General features: G+C 34.2%; 1 protein-coding gene across 3 annotated transcripts in view; it reads right to left on the reverse strand.

Moving 5' to 3' along the window:
* LOC140434809 (uncharacterized) overlaps positions 1-17,230 on the reverse strand; it is a 55,821-nt gene extending 38,591 nt beyond the window's left edge. For all 3 annotated transcript variants that reach the window (XM_072523341.1, XM_072523340.1, XM_072523339.1), the window contains exons 1-4: positions 16,940-17,230; positions 11,330-12,041; positions 6,739-7,450; positions 1,147-1,250 (exon numbers count right to left, since the gene is read on the reverse strand). In XM_072523341.1, the coding sequence (XP_072379442.1) occupies positions 1,147-1,250; positions 6,739-7,450; positions 11,330-11,333 (820 nt within the window). In that variant the 5' untranslated portion in view covers positions 11,334-12,041; positions 16,940-17,230. The remainder of the gene's footprint in view (positions 1-1,146; positions 1,251-6,738; positions 7,451-11,329; positions 12,042-16,939) is intronic.
* Positions 17,231-20,253: the final 3,023 nt, after the last annotated feature.

Below are 20,253 nucleotides of genomic sequence, written 5' to 3' on the forward strand. Positions count from 1 at the left end.
GAACTCATAGAAGCTACAAAAGCTCTGTATAAAGAAAATAAAGTGTCCATTAAAATGGGAACAAGAATCATAGGAGAGTTCACCACAACAAAAGAGCTCCTGCAGGGTTGTTCCACATCTCCAACCCTATTCAAAATATACTTAGAGAAAGCCTTGACTACATGGAAAAGAAAATGCGAAGGCATGGGAGTACCGGTACGGAACGAATACCTATATACGTTAAGTTTTGCAGACGATCAAGTAGTGATTGCACAAGACCAAGACGACCTCAGCTACATGATGAAGAAACTACAAGAAGAATATACCAAGGCTGGCCTAGATATTAACCTCGCGAAAACAGAGTACCTATCTACAAGTGAAGAAGACATAGAAGATCTACAGATTGATGACAACGTAACAATCAAAGGAAAGGATAAATTAAAATACCTGGGGTTTATAATCACGAAAAAGGCAACAACAGAGGAAGAAATGACACAAAGATTAGGACAAACAAGAACAGCAATCCGACAACTTAACTCAGTATGGTGGGATAGACACCTAAATATGAAGACAAAAACGCAGATTTATAAAACATTAGTGCGAAGTATTATGACATATGGGGCCGAAAATTGGATCATAAACAAGAAAAACAGCAGTAAGATAATAGCAACAGAGATGGAATGCCTGCGAAGATGCTGCAGAGTAACAAGAATGGATAGGAGAAGTAATGACGAAATAAAGCAAAGAACATCAATAGAAACAGACATACTAACATATATAGAACAAAAAAGACTAAAGTGGTATGGACATGTAAGAAGAGCTAGCGACAGCAGATGGATAAAGAGAATAACCGAATGGAGCCCCATAGGAAGGAGGAAAAGAGGACGACCCCGAAAATCCTGGAGGAACGAAGTAGACGACGCCATGAGTAAGAGAGGACTAAACGATGGAGAATGGAACAACAGAGAGAGATGGAAACGGTTGAGCGAGGGAAGGCAGTGAATACTGTAGAATCCCTAAATATATATAAAAAAGAAACTGAAAACAGAGTCGAAAATTTACACGGCTTGATGATTGCCAACCTACGAGAGGAAGATGGCACTAAATAAAAGAGAGTGTATAAAACCATGTACTGAAATAAAAAAAATTACCAGAGGATACTATTACCTTGCTTAAAAGCGGAATTCCTCTTAATTTGTTGTCCCTGATACTCCTTTTCGCTTATAACATCTACACTGTTAGATTCCGGTGGCATATTATATGCAACAGACCTATGAAATTAATGAAATAATTTCAATTGTTGAACATTTAAATTATTTTTATGAAAAATTAACAGAATAATATATTATAGTAAGTGGTGTGCAGAAACACATAAGATGAGTTGAAATATTTGATCTGCGATTGAGAAAGCTGCTACCAAATTAATAAAAATCTAAAGTAAAATCGAACCCAACAAATCTTCATTGTGACTTTTAAAACAAACGATTCACAACTATGTTACAATTTATATCGGTCAAACCGCACGAAAATAGAGACAATTTATCTTTTATGTGTAAAATGCGAAAGTCAATTTAAAAGTGATTTTATGTGTGGTGTCTGAACGGCGGTGAGAAAAAGAATACATCAATATATAAGTAAAAGAAAGGAGAGTTAATATTTGATTTCACATATACTGCCTCTACATATTCGCTTATACGTATTTCATCCTAGCAGGAATCATCAAAACGACTGGTACAGAAGCCCTAAACATGAAAACAAATCTTTTCCGTCAAAAGAAGCAACAATAAAATGGCTTCGATTTGGACGCTGAACAGTTACTTACATAGTCCCAGACAAACAAATACCACTATCTTTACATAGACGACATTCTTCTCGTAATAATATCACGAGGCACAGTTGTCATCGAAACTCGAACTTATCTGAACCATCTTAACAGTTGATGTAGCAGATGGAGAGTAACATCAAACTCCAACAAAACCCAACTTATGTTTTTTAAATATGCAAACGTTAGCGTCTATCACAGAACAATCTGAAGAAAAACTTGACTTCAAGCTTTGGGTATACCAACTTCGCTTTAACGATCAGATCAAATATCTAGAAGTGATATTCAGCAGAACTATACTGGGGTCATGATCTGAGGGCAACCGTTAACAAGGTAAGAAATAGAGTAGTCAACGTGTCATGTGGGAAACTCGGACGGGCGCAAGATAAGCCATATCCTTACATATAAACGTACATGAGACCCGTGATTGAGTACAAAGAACGAGATTTCCACTCCGCCTTAATACGTCAACTATCGAACATCCCATACATACTTAAGAGTCCTTCTTTTCTTAGCAGGAGTTACTCCCTAAAAATCATCCGAAGTCAAATTACTCGAGCGAAAAACATCCTTTAAACTACATTCTAATTATTCGGTAATTTATTTGTCAAACATCGTGAAAATAAACTTATCTTCCTCCCAACTAAATGCAGTAAGCCAGTAACGAATTCCCTTACGAATATATGTATATCTTGAAAACAACTACTTTTTTTTATCGTCTTAAACAAATGGCCTACTTCTAGGTTTTGCAAATGGTTTTCTGTGGTTTTCAGATCCGATTGCGCAATTATAACTGTTCTTAGGGAGATAACAGCCACAGATGCCCTTAAAGCGTTCACAGAAGTAAAGTTAGTAAATTAAAAAAAAAGATGGTGAAAATAACCATTACTGCGTCTAAGCTCTCTCTTCTCTTGTCTTCACTCTACTCCACAGGACCTCAAACCAACCGCCAACAGTGGTAGAAAATTTTCAATACTTGTGCCTATATCCACTACATGTAAACACATCTAAACAGAGCATCCCAAAGCAGACTACGCGGTCAAAGAGCTGACGTACGTCATGAAATGGTGGCTATGATGTCAACTGTCGTGTCATCTTTAAGTCAGCGACAAATCGGCATCAAGTCAGCAACGTTTAAGCGACAATTTAGCCTCAACTCAGCGATGTTTAGGAGGTAGTTCAGTGAACGCTTACATGACAGCTAGCAGCATTGCTGTCATTTTGTAGCGTGATCTGTCAGGCCCAAGTGGTGCATACCACGTTTCCCAAAGATATAATAATTACTACCCAATATACACGAGACGACAAAAAACATTGCATCGATCGATTGTCAGTCGATATCGATTTTCAACAAAATTCCACTATAAATTCTAAACAATAATAAAAACAGATTTTTAAAGAAATAATTCGAATATTTTTCAAATATTTCAAATAATTTAGAATTTCCATATTCCGTTTTTATTGTAAAATATTTTTAACTGACCCGTGTCATTAGTCTGTTAAAAGTTGTTGAAAGTTTACATAGCTAAATGTTAAACAAAATAAATAAATATGCAGTATGTATTTCTGAAACCCCTTATTTGCTTAGACATATTATCATATGTTTAACATATTTATATTTAACAGAATACAAAGCAAGATCATGTTTAGATCATATTACCCAATTATAAAGGATTTCTACACCAATCCTTATTGCATTGTATTTTTTAAAAGTCAAGTAAAAATAAAAATACTGTTAAGCCACCCTTGCTGCGCCCCTGATTAAACCTTTGTGGCGCGAAGATTCGACCTATAGCTGTATAAAGCCGTCAAAAAACTTCGAAGCGACTATATAATATAAAGATAAACTAGATTGTAGAAGTCAGTTTAGAATACAAATTTGTATGGTTTTAGTAAATAAATGTTATGAATTAATTGTGTTTTAGTGTTAGTTTTAGTAGATTATAAATAAACGTTATAACATTTGGGCTTTGCAATGCTCCTGCAATATTTAAGAGGCTTATGGGAAATGTGTTGAAGGGTTTTCTTGGAAAACGTGCCTGGTGTATTTAGTCGAATAATCGTCTTAGGAAAAACTTTTGAAAGCCATCTGAAGAATTTTAAAGATGTTTTTAATCGACTTAAAGCTGCCCAGTTGATGTTTAACTCCAAGAAGTTCCTGCTGTTTCAAAAAGGAAAAATCGATTCCAATAAATAATGGCCAAAACTGACTGAAACATTAAGTGAGAAGTTTTCTTTGGCTATCTACTTACTATGGGAGGTTCGTTCGGAAGTTTTCAGATGTCTTCAAACCATTATCGCGTCTTACAGAGAAAGCAAGAGACTACTGCTGGAATAGAGACTGCCAAACTGCCTTTGAAATCTTGAAGAAACATTTAATTATAGCACCAGCATTACTGCATCCACTGCTAGAAGGAGATTTTATGTTAGATATAGATGAACCTACTGTGAGGATTGGAGGAGTGTTATCTCAGATCCAAGGAGGACAGGAACAAGTCTAGATATTTTATTAAGGTGCTTTCAAAACTTCAGCGAAAATATTGCGTAACGAGAAGAGAACTTCTAGCAGTAGTGAAGCCAGTAGAACACTTCTTTGAATATCTTTATGGAAGCAAGATTTTAATCCGAACTGACCATGCCCACTTAAATGGTTAATGCAGTTTTAGAATCCAGAGGGCAGATAGCCAGATGGATTGAACGATTCAAAGAATACGATTTCAAGATTTAACATAGTGCCGGAACATAGTTAGCCAAAACATAGTTAGCCACAGGAACGGTAATTCTCCCTCTACAAGACCATATCCAGCAAAATGTTACTATAACAAAGCAGAATATAAGGAAGCAGCAGTGCTAAGAACAACGATGGTCAACTACGAGTGGACGCCTAATAAGATCAAAGAAGAACAAGGGAAAGATCCAATTTTACACAAAATTCGAATTACACGACATTCCATTAGAAGGGGATTTCAGTGTATAGAAAACCCTTCAGAGAATTCGAAAACGGTTTTATTGAATGAATAGTTCCGACGATGTAAAGGACTGGTGTAAGATACGTACTACCTAGGCCACAAGTAATGGACGTTACCGAAAAAAAGGCTTCTATGAGACAATAGAGAAGCAATTAAAAGTTCATTTGAAAGAATAGCTTGGGACGTTACTGGGCCATTTCCAAAAAGTGAAAATGGTTGCAAGTACATGTTGTTCGTGATCGATTACATCACGAAGTGGATCGAGATCTACGCAATTCCATTCCAGAACGCCACCACTATTGCCGATGTGTTGACCAAAGAGTACACCATAGAGAGTGGAGATCCATAGTGACCAAGGAAGGAACTTCGAAAGCGATCTATTCCAGAAAATCTGCGATAGATTAGGAATAAAGAAAACAAGAGCTACAGTCTATCACCCGCAATCGGATGGAAGGGTAGAGCGAATGAATAAAGCAGTTGGGAAGTATTTCGCAAAAATGGTGTTCATCCACCAGTTAGACTAGGACCAGTACCTTTCGATATTTAAAATGGCCTACAGATCCTGTTAATTAAACAACGAGCAAATTACCTGCAACCGTCCTATGAAGAAGCGAGATGCGACTGCCTCGTGATCTAGAGTTTTGATGTCGACTTGGAGAAGATGTAGCTGGTGAAGATTATATGAACGAATTACGAAGAAGAATGGACGATATACACGAGTTGGTCCTTTCCCATCTTCAGATCGCTAGCGATAAAATGTAGAAACGGTACGATACAAAAGCCGCAAAGTGATGTTTTAAGAAGAATCACAAAGTCTGAATCTATAATCCAAAGAAACGAAAGGGTTGTTCTTCCAAGTTGCAGGAATACTGAAAAGGTCTGTACTTTTTTGAGCGATGTCATCTACCGAATAAGCAAAATTCCGATTTTCCGGGGAAAACCAATTACAGTACACCATAACCATCTGGTGTCAATAGAAGGAGAACACAACGTAGATAAAGAAGTGGAAGTAAAAAGTATCTGAGTTTATGTTTGAAGAATTCATGGCGGAATATGGAGGTACCAGTAAGGCAAGACGTGGTGTTACCACTGAAGAACAGCAAGATGGGCACACTTTCAGATGACTTTTCTTTGGCCCATACCATACCTGCCAGTATGAAAGACTCACAACGATTGGCATCCACCTTTCAAAGGAAGTTTGGGGTCGAGAGGCTGAACTTCAATGACAACTACCAGCTCCCGGAAAAGCTTTAAAACTGTAAGATACATTACGTTAGCTTTTCTCTCTGGTAACAAAAGATTCTGCACATGACCAATCCACTTACCAAGAGGTATAAAAACATTACTTCAATTAAGGGAGAACGTGCTGATGTCCAATGTACAAAAATTAGCCATGTTAAAGCTAAAATGCCATGTCAATGGTATTGGAGGGTTATTCGAAATATGGTGGAAGAAATCTTTAAAGACACCGAAGTCCAGGCACTATAAATAGCCTGTCGCAATCTGCATGGTTACTAGTGCGGAGCGAAAGCCGTCCCTTGTCACTTTTATACAACTAAGACTTGTAAAACAGGGTTCAGTTGCCAATACCAGCATCCAGTTCCAGTCTCGGAAAGAGTTAAATCTCTTAAGAAGGAAGCTGATCAAACTTTCGAGGCACGACGATTCAATCCACAGCTATCTAATGCCGCCGATAAATTTCTATTTGGTTCCGGAACGACTAAAGAGACTATATATAAATATAAATTAGATTGTAGAAGTCAATCTAAAATATAAATTTTTTGCGGTTAAGCAAGTAAATATTATAAATATAATTGTGTTTAAATGTTAGAGTTAGAAGACTTTAAATCAATTAAAATAAACATTACAATACACGTTTAAGGTATTGTTAAACTAAATTATTGAAGGAACGTTTAGACTTGAATTAGAGATAAAACGCTAAGCATTGAAATAAAACTATATACTTACTCATATGTATTTATTAAAGAATCATGTAAAGGAGTTTGGGATCGTAATAATGTAACTTCTTTACGGACTTTCTCTATGTCTGTTTTTTCTTCCAAATTATTTTCATAACTTCTTTTTTTAGACTTATCTTGGCCAATATATTGATTTAAATCGGCGTCAGACAAAATTTTATTATTTCTAAATTGCTCTTTAGAGTGGATGATTTTCTCTGGAACAATTACTTCAGCGTGCGTATTATTTAATCTAGTCATTTGAGAAGTTAGTGTATTTCGAACACTCAAATCGGATTCTATATCTCTGTTTTCAGTTCCAGAAATTAGTTTTACTAAATCAGGGTGACCATGTGAATCATTTATAAGTGGTTCATACGATTCTTCAATTCTTTTATATTTTAAACGATTATTTTCAGAATATTTATTGTTATTATTATAATTATCAGTTTTGCTAGTATCGTTTTGCATGTCATTAACATTTTGAAAGTTTGCGCAATCTTTGACTAAGTCTCTAGATTTACGTTCTTTTTTAGTTTTGAAACCTCTATTTAAAGTCTTCTGGTTATGCTTAGTTGATTTATTTACGTCAGGAGAATCAACATTACCTTTTATTATTTTATTTTTTTCAATGACTACTTGTAAATCATTCTTTATAGGCGAAATATCATTTAGTTTAGAGGATTTTGTGTTATTAGCTTGTTCACCATCACATATTAGAACTAAAATAAATTCAATGATAAGTGAAATGAATATTGAAAGTTTATTAAGAATTGGGTTTAGAAAATTATATTCAATTATTCAAAAAGATCCAAACAATTTACTTGTTCGGATCATTGCTTCATTACTAAAAGTGTTAAGTAATTGAAGGCAAGGGCGGATCCAGAGAGGGGGCCATGGGAGCCATGCTCCCAACCCCCAGAGAATTTAAAAGAATATAAATTTAAATATTATTTGTAGTTCAAATGATTTTAGTTTCAAACACATATCCCGCTTGCCACGAGGAAAATGTTTTTAGTTTTGAGGGTAGTTAGAGTTTCTAGCGCCAAATACGGACGGTTCGAAACTAATTTTATTTGGCGGCAAATTCAAAACGTAGGTTCTGAATTTTAGGTAACAAATTCAAAAAATATGCTCTGAATTTTAGGCGTCAAAATTCAAAAAGTAAGATTTAATGGAAAGTAAATATAGTCATAAAATAAGAAATAAAAACTTACAAGTGTCAAAAGTGTCTTAAAACTCACCATTTTAACCCTAATTTATAAACCGGTATCCCCCCAAAAAAAGTTCATAGCCTGCCCCTCTGAAAATCGGTCCTGGATCCGAGTGATATAATGAAAAAGTTCAAATTTTAATTATAGAAAATATTGGCATTTCTTGGGAGATAATTAACTTAAAAAATAATAACTGTCAGACGTATCATTGCGTACTATTCATAAATCATTTTTATACTATCAGCGTTCCACGTTAAGAAAATAACATTAGGCTTATGGAGATCAGTGTTGCCAAAACTCTCAGGCATGCGGTTTACTAGATTATCGACATATTTTTCGAATTTCCATTTTCAATTAACATTTAACTGTAAAGTCAGAATAACAACTGAAGAACCACAAAGCCTTATTATCATTATGTAGTCTCAGAGAACGTCATAAAATCGCTGACATACGTACACCGTATTATTTTAAGTTGCAATTAGTAATTAGATATATCCATTCCAAGCGGTCCGTTTATTTGCTTTTAAATCGTTAATAGCCGGCGAAGTGTATGATTTAACTAAAATGATTCATGGTATATGATATTCTTACCGAAAAACAAATAAACTGTCGTTACTATAATTAAAATAAGATAAAATAAAATTATCTTTTGTAAATACTATTTATTTAATTAAAATCATTTTCCCTACTTTTCATCTCTTGTTTCGAATGGGCACTTTTGGTCATAAAAAACATTAATTTAATTCATGTGTGTGAAAACGAAAATACAAATAATTATACAACCCTGAATCGTGCTTGTGTTCATCGTGGCATCGCTTCGCTTCTATCGTCCATAAGAAATACATAGCCCTATCTCCGCAATGTTATTTTCTTAACTTGGAACGCTTATAGGTTTTCTTCTATTTCAAAAATTATTTTATAAATTGAAATTTCTTAGGTAATGAGCTGTTCAAGTATTGCGCCCACTACAGGTGGGCGGGTGTTTTGCTTTGCTTATTTTTGATGACACGAGGCGGGGACAAGGGCGGCTTTTGGGGGTAGGCAGGATAGGCCGGGCCTACCCAATAATTTTAAGAGCTTTAAAATTAAAAAACATATATTCAAAAATTATGTTAATGCATATAAATAACTTTTAAATGTACTAAAACACTCAATACATTAGCGTCCGTTAAAACAACTATGTTATTATATTACCACATAAAGTATCGAATCGTATTCAGGCATTTTAAATATCATTAATAGGCCCGATCGGAACTGGCCGACCCAGCTCACATAAGATCCCCGTACAAAAACCGTTTGAAGTTAAGCAGCTTGCCGGAAAACAATTTATATTGTCGTGTTTATGCTTGCTGTTTAGGCACCAGACGATCGGGCCTAAGCCGACCATCGTTATCACTTGCAACGTAATTATCGAATTATAATATAAATTTTCTTTTAAATTATGATAAAAAAATATGTAACATAATCTATAATTGTAACATATTTTTAAACAAACAACACAATTGCAAACAAGTGCACGGTTGCCCAAATAAATTTTATAAAATTCGTAAAATTCGAAAAAAAAAAAGATTCCCACACTCACACAAAAAAAAATATGCATTAGACACACTGGCGGCTACAGAAATTTTTTTGGGAAGGTCATGGATCTTGAGGGTGATTACTTTTCTCTGATGCAAGGTCACCTTTAGTCTTACCACCAATAGGACAAGTGGGTTTTCAAATATTTTTAAGGGGGGGTCATGACCCACCCCGTGACTCCTCCCTCTGGATCCGCCACTGATTACACATAGATATATGTAATTTGCTGGCTTGGCCTACCCAAAATTTTACCACACCAGCCGCCACTGGGCGGGGAGTGTCAAGATGGAGATTACGTCAGCAGTAGTTATTTACTTTTTTTTACACATATTGCAATCCACACATTGTGTAATTTTGAAAATAAAGCGCATTTTCAGGGATTCACGTAAGTAATGTATTCGTTTAGGTAAAATACTCGTTTTGAACCAAGTAGGGGAATTACCGCGCGCTATTCACTTGTCTAAATTTCTTCCGTCAATGGTTTAGTTTCGGTATGGTTAACTATTTCACGTATTGTAAGCAAAGCAAAGGAAAGTTAGGCCTATAAGAGTCGCTGCTAGTCGTGCTAATGAACTGATGTGCATTATTAAAAATTTAAAGCACTACGTTGAATGGATCGATGAGAACGACGTAGACATTTCAAAATCGGATGAACATGACCAGACACACAGCATTGAGCAGCAAACATCTAATGTCATCGAAAACTTAGAATCATGGATTCGGGTGTCATGGACTGAAGACTGTTAATTGGATTTAATACGTATATTAAAAATTTAAGTACACAATTACAGTACACCATAACCATCTGGTGTCAATAGAAGGAGAACACAACGTAGATAAAGAAGTGGAAGTAAAAAGTATCTGAGTTTATGTTTGAAGAATTCATGGCGGAATATGGAGGTACCAGTAAGGCAAGACGTGGTGTTACCACTGAAGAACAGCAAGATGGGCACACTTTCAGATGACTTTTCTTTGGCCCATACCATACCTGCCAGTATGAAAGACTCACAACGATTGGCATCCACCTTTCAAAGGAAGTTTGGGGTCGAGAGGCTGAACTTCAATGACAACTACCAGCTCCCGGAAAAGCTTTAAAACTGTAAGATACATTACGTTAGCTTTTCTCTCTGGTAACAAAAGATTCTGCACATGACCAATCCACTTACCAAGAGGTATAAAAACATTACTTCAATTAAGGGAGAACGTGCTGATGTCCAATGTACAAAAATTAGCCATGTTAAAGCTAAAATGCCATGTCAATGGTATTGGAGGGTTATTCGAAATATGGTGGAAGAAATCTTTAAAGACACCGAAGTCCAGGCACTATAAATAGCCTGTCGCAATCTGCATGGTTACTAGTGCGGAGCGAAAGCCGTCCCTTGTCACTTTTATACAACTAAGACTTGTAAAACAGGGTTCAGTTGCCAATACCAGCATCCAGTTCCAGTCTCGGAAAGAGTTAAATCTCTTAAGAAGGAAGCTGATCAAACTTTCGAGGCACGACGATTCAATCCACAGCTATCTAATGCCGCCGATAAATTTCTATTTGGTTCCGGAACGACTAAAGAGACTATATATAAATATAAATTAGATTGTAGAAGTCAATCTAAAATATAAATTTTTTGCGGTTAAGCAAGTAAATATTATAAATATAATTGTGTTTAAATGTTAGAGTTAGAAGACTTTAAATCAATTAAAATAAACATTACAATACACGTTTAAGGTATTGTTAAACTAAATTATTGAAGGAACGTTTAGACTTGAATTAGAGATAAAACGCTAAGCATTGAAATAAAACTATATACTTACTCATATGTATTTATTAAAGAATCATGTAAAGGAGTTTGGGATCGTAATAATGTAACTTCTTTACGGACTTTCTCTATGTCTGTTTTTTCTTCCAAATTATTTTCATAACTTCTTTTTTTAGACTTATCTTGGCCAATATATTGATTTAAATCGGCGTCAGACAAAATTTTATTATTTCTAAATTGCTCTTTAGAGTGGATGATTTTCTCTGGAACAATTACTTCAGCGTGCGTATTATTTAATCTAGTCATTTGAGAAGTTAGTGTATTTCGAACACTCAAATCGGATTCTATATCTCTGTTTTCAGTTCCAGAAATTAGTTTTACTAAATCAGGGTGACCATGTGAATCATTTATAAGTGGTTCATACGATTCTTCAATTCTTTTATATTTTAAACGATTATTTTCAGAATATTTATTGTTATTATTATAATTATCAGTTTTGCTAGTATCGTTTTGCATGTCATTAACATTTTGAAAGTTTGCGCAATCTTTGACTAAGTCTCTAGATTTACGTTCTTTTTTAGTTTTGAAACCTCTATTTAAAGTCTTCTGGTTATGCTTAGTTGATTTATTTACGTCAGGAGAATCAACATTACCTTTTATTATTTTATTTTTTTCAATGACTACTTGTAAATCATTCTTTATAGGCGAAATATCATTTAGTTTAGAGGATTTTGTGTTATTAGCTTGTTCACCATCACATATTAGAACTAAAATAAATTCAATGATAAGTGAAATGAATATTGAAAGTTTATTAAGAATTGGGTTTAGAAAATTATATTCAATTATTCAAAAAGATCCAAACAATTTACTTGTTCGGATCATTGCTTCATTACTAAAAGTGTTAAGTAATTGAAGGCAAGGGCGGATCCAGAGAGGGGGCCATGGGAGCCATGCTCCCAACCCCCAGAGAATTTAAAAGAATATAAATTTAAATATTATTTGTAGTTCAAATGATTTTAGTTTCAAACACATATCCCGCTTGCCACGAGGAAAATGTTTTTAGTTTTGAGGGTAGTTAGAGTTTCTAGCGCCAAATACGGACGGTTCGAAACTAATTTTATTTGGCGGCAAATTCAAAACGTAGGTTCTGAATTTTAGGTAACAAATTCAAAAAATATGCTCTGAATTTTAGGCGTCAAAATTCAAAAAGTAAGATTTAATGGAAAGTAAATATAGTCATAAAATAAGAAATAAAAACTTACAAGTGTCAAAAGTGTCTTAAAACTCACCATTTTAACCCTAATTTATAAACCGGTATCCCCCCAAAAAAAGTTCATAGCCTGCCCCTCTGAAAATCGGTCCTGGATCCGAGTGATATAATGAAAAAGTTCAAATTTTAATTATAGAAAATATTGGCATTTCTTGGGAGATAATTAACTTAAAAAATAATAACTGTCAGACGTATCATTGCGTACTATTCATAAATCATTTTTATACTATCAGCGTTCCACGTTAAGAAAATAACATTAGGCTTATGGAGATCAGTGTTGCCAAAACTCTCAGGCATGCGGTTTACTAGATTATCGACATATTTTTCGAATTTCCATTTTCAATTAACATTTAACTGTAAAGTCAGAATAACAACTGAAGAACCACAAAGCCTTATTATCATTATGTAGTCTCAGAGAACGTCATAAAATCGCTGACATACGTACACCGTATTATTTTAAGTTGCAATTAGTAATTAGATATATCCATTCCAAGCGGTCCGTTTATTTGCTTTTAAATCGTTAATAGCCGGCGAAGTGTATGATTTAACTAAAATGATTCATGGTATATGATATTCTTACCGAAAAACAAATAAACTGTCGTTACTATAATTAAAATAAGATAAAATAAAATTATCTTTTGTAAATACTATTTATTTAATTAAAATCATTTTCCCTACTTTTCATCTCTTGTTTCGAATGGGCACTTTTGGTCATAAAAAACATTAATTTAATTCATGTGTGTGAAAACGAAAATACAAATAATTATACAACCCTGAATCGTGCTTGTGTTCATCGTGGCATCGCTTCGCTTCTATCGTCCATAAGAAATACATAGCCCTATCTCCGCAATGTTATTTTCTTAACTTGGAACGCTTATAGGTTTTCTTCTATTTCAAAAATTATTTTATAAATTGAAATTTCTTAGGTAATGAGCTGTTCAAGTATTGCGCCCACTACAGGTGGGCGGGTGTTTTGCTTTGCTTATTTTTGATGACACGAGGCGGGGACAAGGGCGGCTTTTGGGGGTAGGCAGGATAGGCCGGGCCTACCCAATAATTTTAAGAGCTTTAAAATTAAAAAACATATATTCAAAAATTATGTTAATGCATATAAATAACTTTTAAATGTACTAAAACACTCAATACATTAGCGTCCGTTAAAACAACTATGTTATTATATTACCACATAAAGTATCGAATCGTATTCAGGCATTTTAAATATCATTAATAGGCCCGATCGGAACTGGCCGACCCAGCTCACATAAGATCCCCGTACAAAAACCGTTTGAAGTTAAGCAGCTTGCCGGAAAACAATTTATATTGTCGTGTTTATGCTTGCTGTTTAGGCACCAGACGATCGGGCCTAAGCCGACCATCGTTATCACTTGCAACGTAATTATCGAATTATAATATAAATTTTCTTTTAAATTATGATAAAAAAATATGTAACATAATCTATAATTGTAACATATTTTTAAACAAACAACACAATTGCAAACAAGTGCACGGTTGCCCAAATAAATTTTATAAAATTCGTAAAATTCGAAAAAAAAAAAGATTCCCACACTCACACAAAAAAAAATATGCATTAGACACACTGGCGGCTACAGAAATTTTTTTGGGAAGGTCATGGATCTTGAGGGTGATTACTTTTCTCTGATGCAAGGTCACCTTTAGTCTTACCACCAATAGGACAAGTGGGTTTTCAAATATTTTTAAGGGGGGGTCATGACCCACCCCGTGACTCCTCCCTCTGGATCCGCCACTGATTACACATAGATATATGTAATTTGCTGGCTTGGCCTACCCAAAATTTTACCACACCAGCCGCCACTGGGCGGGGAGTGTCAAGATGGAGATTACGTCAGCAGTAGTTATTTACTTTTTTTTACACATATTGCAATCCACACATTGTGTAATTTTGAAAATAAAGCGCATTTTCAGGGATTCACGTAAGTAATGTATTCGTTTAGGTAAAATACTCGTTTTGAACCAAGTAGGGGAATTACCGCGCGCTATTCACTTGTCTAAATTTCTTCCGTCAATGGTTTAGTTTCGGTATGGTTAACTATTTCACGTATTGTAAGCAAAGCAAAGGAAAGTTAGGCCTATAAGAGTCGCTGCTAGTCGTGCTAATGAACTGATGTGCATTATTAAAAATTTAAAGCACTACGTTGAATGGATCGATGAGAACGACGTAGACATTTCAAAATCGGATGAACATGACCAGACACACAGCATTGAGCAGCAAACATCTAATGTCATCGAAAACTTAGAATCATGGATTCGGGTGTCATGGACTGAAGACTGTTAATTGGATTTAATACGTATATTAAAAATTTAAGCAGCATACAGTAACTGCCTTAAAGAAGCTACAAACGTGCCCAGATACGTCGCTGAACGGTTCCTATTAAGAGATCTAAAGCAAATAAGGTTACTGCAATGATGGAGGAAAAAACCACAACAAAATTCGCTGAGATAGAAGACCACACATACCGGATCCTAAGAGAAATATTAAGGTATGATGTGTTGCATAGATGGAAGCACAAAGACATCAAATTAACATTAGTAAACATAAATATAATAAAATCTAGATAATCGTAGTTCTATTAACAGAACAAAATGCACTCACCTTTGGCATGGCAGTGTATTTACTAATTTTGATTTTATATGCTTCAGGGAGCCCTCAAAAAAATCTACAAAAAACACAAAAAACGGCTTTGGCCACCAAAACAAATAATAAAACACTAACAAAAGGCGCTAGTCACAAAAAATACTAACAAAACCCAAAAACGGGCAAGAAGAGTGCCGAGTCACCGAACAGGACGTAGCCCAAAGCGATAACTCGAGGCCTGAGCAAGCAATACAGATCGATGATAAGTCACTGGAGATAGCAGAAATAGAGAGCTTTACGCTGGCCTGCATTATTCGGGGTAGGATGTAGTGTGGGAGGCCTTGTACCCAGGACTCCCACATGACAAGCACTTTGCTGATAAGAGGGCCTCTAAAGCGCATCTAGCGGGAAGTGAATGGTCTGGAGCATTGGGTCAGGGTGGAGTGATTCCTGTTTACACAAGTTAATCCTCCCCTGCTCCAATAAATTGTATCACCCTTATGTCATAGTTAAGGGATGTGCAAGTCTCTCAGGCTAGGTTAAACTATTGCTTGCTTGCTTGGGTCTGTGACGGGTAGCTTTACTAGACACCAGACTCAGTAAACACAAGTTTAATCGAAATAAATATATATTTAAAATAAAGCAGAAAGACGTTTAAGATTTAATTTCACTGCAGGGCTCCTGCCATCCGCTTATACTTATTTCGACCTTATAAATGAACTCCGTCAGTAATCTTTTTGGACTGGCTCACAAAATAAACGCTGCCTAATCTAAATAAATAGGGCTGGATTGTCTTATGTGAAAGAATTTTGTTTATAATAACAAACCGATAACACTTGGTTGACTTAATAGATTGAACGCTTTTATAAGACCTTAGTGTGCTGGGTGTATAAAATCGAAACTGAAATTACCGTCTATTAAATGACTAAAAACAAAACATTAAAACAGTATAAAAACATATACCGAGAAACGTAGATTCGAACAACTGTCCAGAATGGCTCAAGACAGAGAGTTTTTTCGTCAATCACCAACGTCGGACTATAAGACACGTTAAGAAGATAAAAACATAACATATTTTCGTGCAATTTAAGTCAGGCTAGGATATTCTCAACAAACGGTATGTATTTAAGGTCATGTTGGAATTTAGCATAACATTACATTTAGTAGAACTTACTAAACTTAGAATTAAGTAAATGGTAAAAAGTGAAAGTACAAAAGGAAATTTCAAGGCACACCAATTTTAATCAGCACTGACACAGGATATAAGAAGATTATCTTAATAAAAAATATATCAAAAAGCATCAGCAGAAGGTATCAAGGGATGGTTCTGACGTTCACTAAGGTAAAAATGGATCAGTAAAAATACAAAGTTTAGAATGTATGAAACTCTGATTCGCTCAGTTCTAACACATGCAGCATAAAGGGTAATTAATGAGAAAATGTTAGGACTCGTTAAAAGAAAGGTATTTTGTACGACACTGGTTTAGATAAATGATGGTATCTAAAGAAGGTTTAAATTCAAATTACCCACGGTCTTAGATGTCTAGGCCACGAAAGAAACAGCTCCAACAAAACTGACACAAATCTAGATACTTATAAAAGATTCCTAGATATCAAAATGTATGAAGAGCGTATATATATACGAATTAATAAACCTCTTAAAGGTTAAGAAATTCATCTAATCCAAAAAATATTAAGTCTAATATTGTAGGTAAAAATAAGTAATAAATAATACAAAAAAGTAATACAAACGTGCTGTTAAATAAAAAAAAATCAGATACCTTGCTGTTGACGTAAGCTGGCGTCCTTATTATTCAATATCTTATTAAAATCTGCCTCACCAATAGCAAGAATTTTTTTCTTTATTAAATTATTACCAGGTTTTCCCAAAATAATGGAACAAAAATTATCACTTAAAAAGCTACTTTCTGAAACACATTCTCTAGGTCGATGATTTTTAGCATTAAATTTACTTCTTAAAAAGTACTCGTGCTTCATTTCTGCACAAAATATTTGGAAGCTCACAGAAAATATTTATGACATAATATATTTTGATTTTTTGTTAATGACAGTTTGACATTTGCAAAGTGATTTCTAGACAAATTTCTTTAGTCATAGTATTATATACCACATTGTACCAATATAGGCTTATATGTAATAGTTTTCAGTTCGAGTTGATGTAAAATCATTATGTCAGGATGACAACCTGGTAAATATGCGGTTGTTTGAATTAGGCGAAGAAAAGCCACCGGAAAACATGGAAAGTTCAATATCGAAGTTATTAGACCTTTTAAAAAAAAGGCCATCTCGTTTAATCCATCTATCTATCTAAATCATATCAGAATGGGCTGATATGTAAACCTTTGTCAGCTAGAGATGATGTAAAGTCCTTTTTAAAAATATGATCTGATGAGTCTAAGTCAAAGACACTTTATCAGATTCAAGCTTCTGGTAAAACTGTTAAATTTTTATGGGATACAACTCACGTAGGCATTAAAGGTAACGAAATAGCAGATAAAGCAGTTGCAGCATTTTGAAGCTGTAAACGATACTAAATCCCTATTACTATAATTATACCGTTCTCATATCAGAAACTCATAATTAAATATTTTATCAAGCAAACCTGGCAAAAAATGAAGACTTAAAACTCCAAATTAAAAACCACTTAAAATAGGTAAAATAATTAAGAATAAGACTTACAATCACCAATGACCGGTTTGACATACTATAATTTGCTATGCATCTTTAGGTCAACGGTACATGGTAAACTAAATGGTGAAAATTTAATAACCCGTATTAGGGTGCTGTCTGGTACAGAATATACAGCAATTATGCCAATATTATATGTCTGTTATTATTAAATAAGAATTTAAATTGATTAAATAAAAATTAAGTGAAAAATGATTTAGTAAAATTGAAATTAAATAAATATTACTTACATGCTGATACAAGGATTATTATTAACTGTTTGAGAAAACATAGTTCAAAAATCCGTTCTGGTAAACTGGTGACAGGTAATCATCGGTTTTTTTGTAACTATTTAACGAATAAAGGGATAGTTCTTGAAGGGAAACGATATTAACAACTAGTATTACGTTAGAAATGTCCTACGATTAATTTTCGCAAGAGACTCCTGGTTCGAACAAATACAAAATTAAATTTCTATTACAAAAAATTACTTTTGTATTAAAATATACAAATGTGACTTAAACTTTTATTTAATTCAGTTTCTTTCGGTGGTACAAATTCGACTCCACTAACTATATCTATGCAATTGTATATATTCTTATAATATGATATTCGATACTTTTTACATTCTCAGACGAAAAAGTCATTAAATTTTAATTGCCTTCACCAGCCCTCAGCCCGAGAGACGATACGCTGATTATCGGACTTTTAAAATAAACGGACGTTAAGTATTTACTCGACAACTAGACTAGAAATGTAGGTATTATGTAAATTGTTTTTTGAAAATTAAATGTAATGTTATATTATTTAAAAATTTATTTATATTTATTGAATAGGTATATTTTGAAAATGTGTGTTATTTTTGTATGTTCTAATAATCACCCACACAATATTTGCATAATTGCTGTATATTCTGTACCAGACAGTATCCTAATACGGGTTATTATATTTTCAGCATTTAGTTTAACATGTACCGTTGACCTGAAGATGCCTAGCAGATTTATTAGAAACTTATTCGTATACCCAAGTAGCTTTCCATATGCAACGAAGCATGTTTAAGCCTTTTTCGCATTTGATGATAATGTGACTCACGTGAAATATTCAGGTTAGTTTTTTGTCCAAAACCACGCCCAGATACTTATGGTAAAGGGAGATTGGGATATTAATATTACCTACTTAAATTTATGTTGGTGGGGAAAGTTAACCTAAGTCTAGTGAAAAAGGTGACCCTAGATTTCTCAGGGGATAAGGTAAAATTAAAAGCCATAGACCATTTTTTTACACATTACCAGTTCTAAATCGCATAAACACTCATCATATGATTTACGGCTGCATTATATATAGAAATCATCTGCATATTAAATGATTTTGTATTATTTTTTTTATTTAAAATATCATGCAATTCCGCAGTATAAATATTAAAAAGTACTGGACTAAGGACTGAACCTTGCGGAATTCCGATTGATAGTAATCAATATATCAATATCCATAGTATCATAAGGCCTTTTAATATCTAAAAACAGGAATGCGTTATAAGATTAACTGAAAGTGCATTCTGAATGTCGGATACTAAGTAAGCTAATGCTTCAGAGGTGTCTTTGCCTCTGCGGTATCCAAACTGCTTATTAGGTAATTACAAATTACCTTCAAAATGCAATTCCATTCTTAATTTGATAATTCTCTCAAATGTTTTTTAATGCATGATATTAATGAAATGACCCTTTAAGAGTAAGGTAGACTTCTATTTTTGTTGGGTTTAGCAAGTAAGCAAATTACAGTTTTTTTAACTTTGATCATAGAAACCTTCCAGCCACCAACTATTAAAAATATTTAACAGAACTTCTTTATCAATTAGGTACGGGCAAATATTCAATAATTTTATATTCAATGCTATGAAAACCAGAAGCCGTTTTTTTAGATTGTTTGATTGTTAAACGTAATTCCTCTAGAATGATAGGCAGTTTTATTTGAAGCAAATTTAGGGACAAAAAGCTCAAAATTATCGTCCACCAAATCAGCTGATATTCTGCCCGATGGTGTTGAGTTTTGATATTTTTTCTTTATAAACTGTGATATCCAACTATCGCAAGCTTTTTTAGAAAATAGTAATTTAGTTTTACTAGCTACATTTTGGTACTGACAATAGTTTGTGTAGTTTGAGATACGTTTATACTGGTTGAGGGCTTATGTTCTGTGTCGAAACATATAGCATTCGCTATCCCACCATATTGGGCGTTGCGTTACTTGTTGCTCTTTTTAGGAGAATAGTTGCAGATGCTGCCGCTGACACTTTTTCCATGAAGCCAGAGAAGCTTGGTAGATTAGAATTTAAATCTTGATTTGTATTAATTAATGAATTTTTCAGTTTAGTTGAATAGGCAAACCAATCAGCTAATTTATCATTCCA

Source organism: Diabrotica undecimpunctata, chromosome 2, assembly GCF_040954645.1.
Source record: "Diabrotica undecimpunctata isolate CICGRU chromosome 2, icDiaUnde3, whole genome shotgun sequence".
Classification (NCBI taxonomy): Eukaryota; Metazoa; Arthropoda; class Insecta; order Coleoptera; family Chrysomelidae; genus Diabrotica; species Diabrotica undecimpunctata.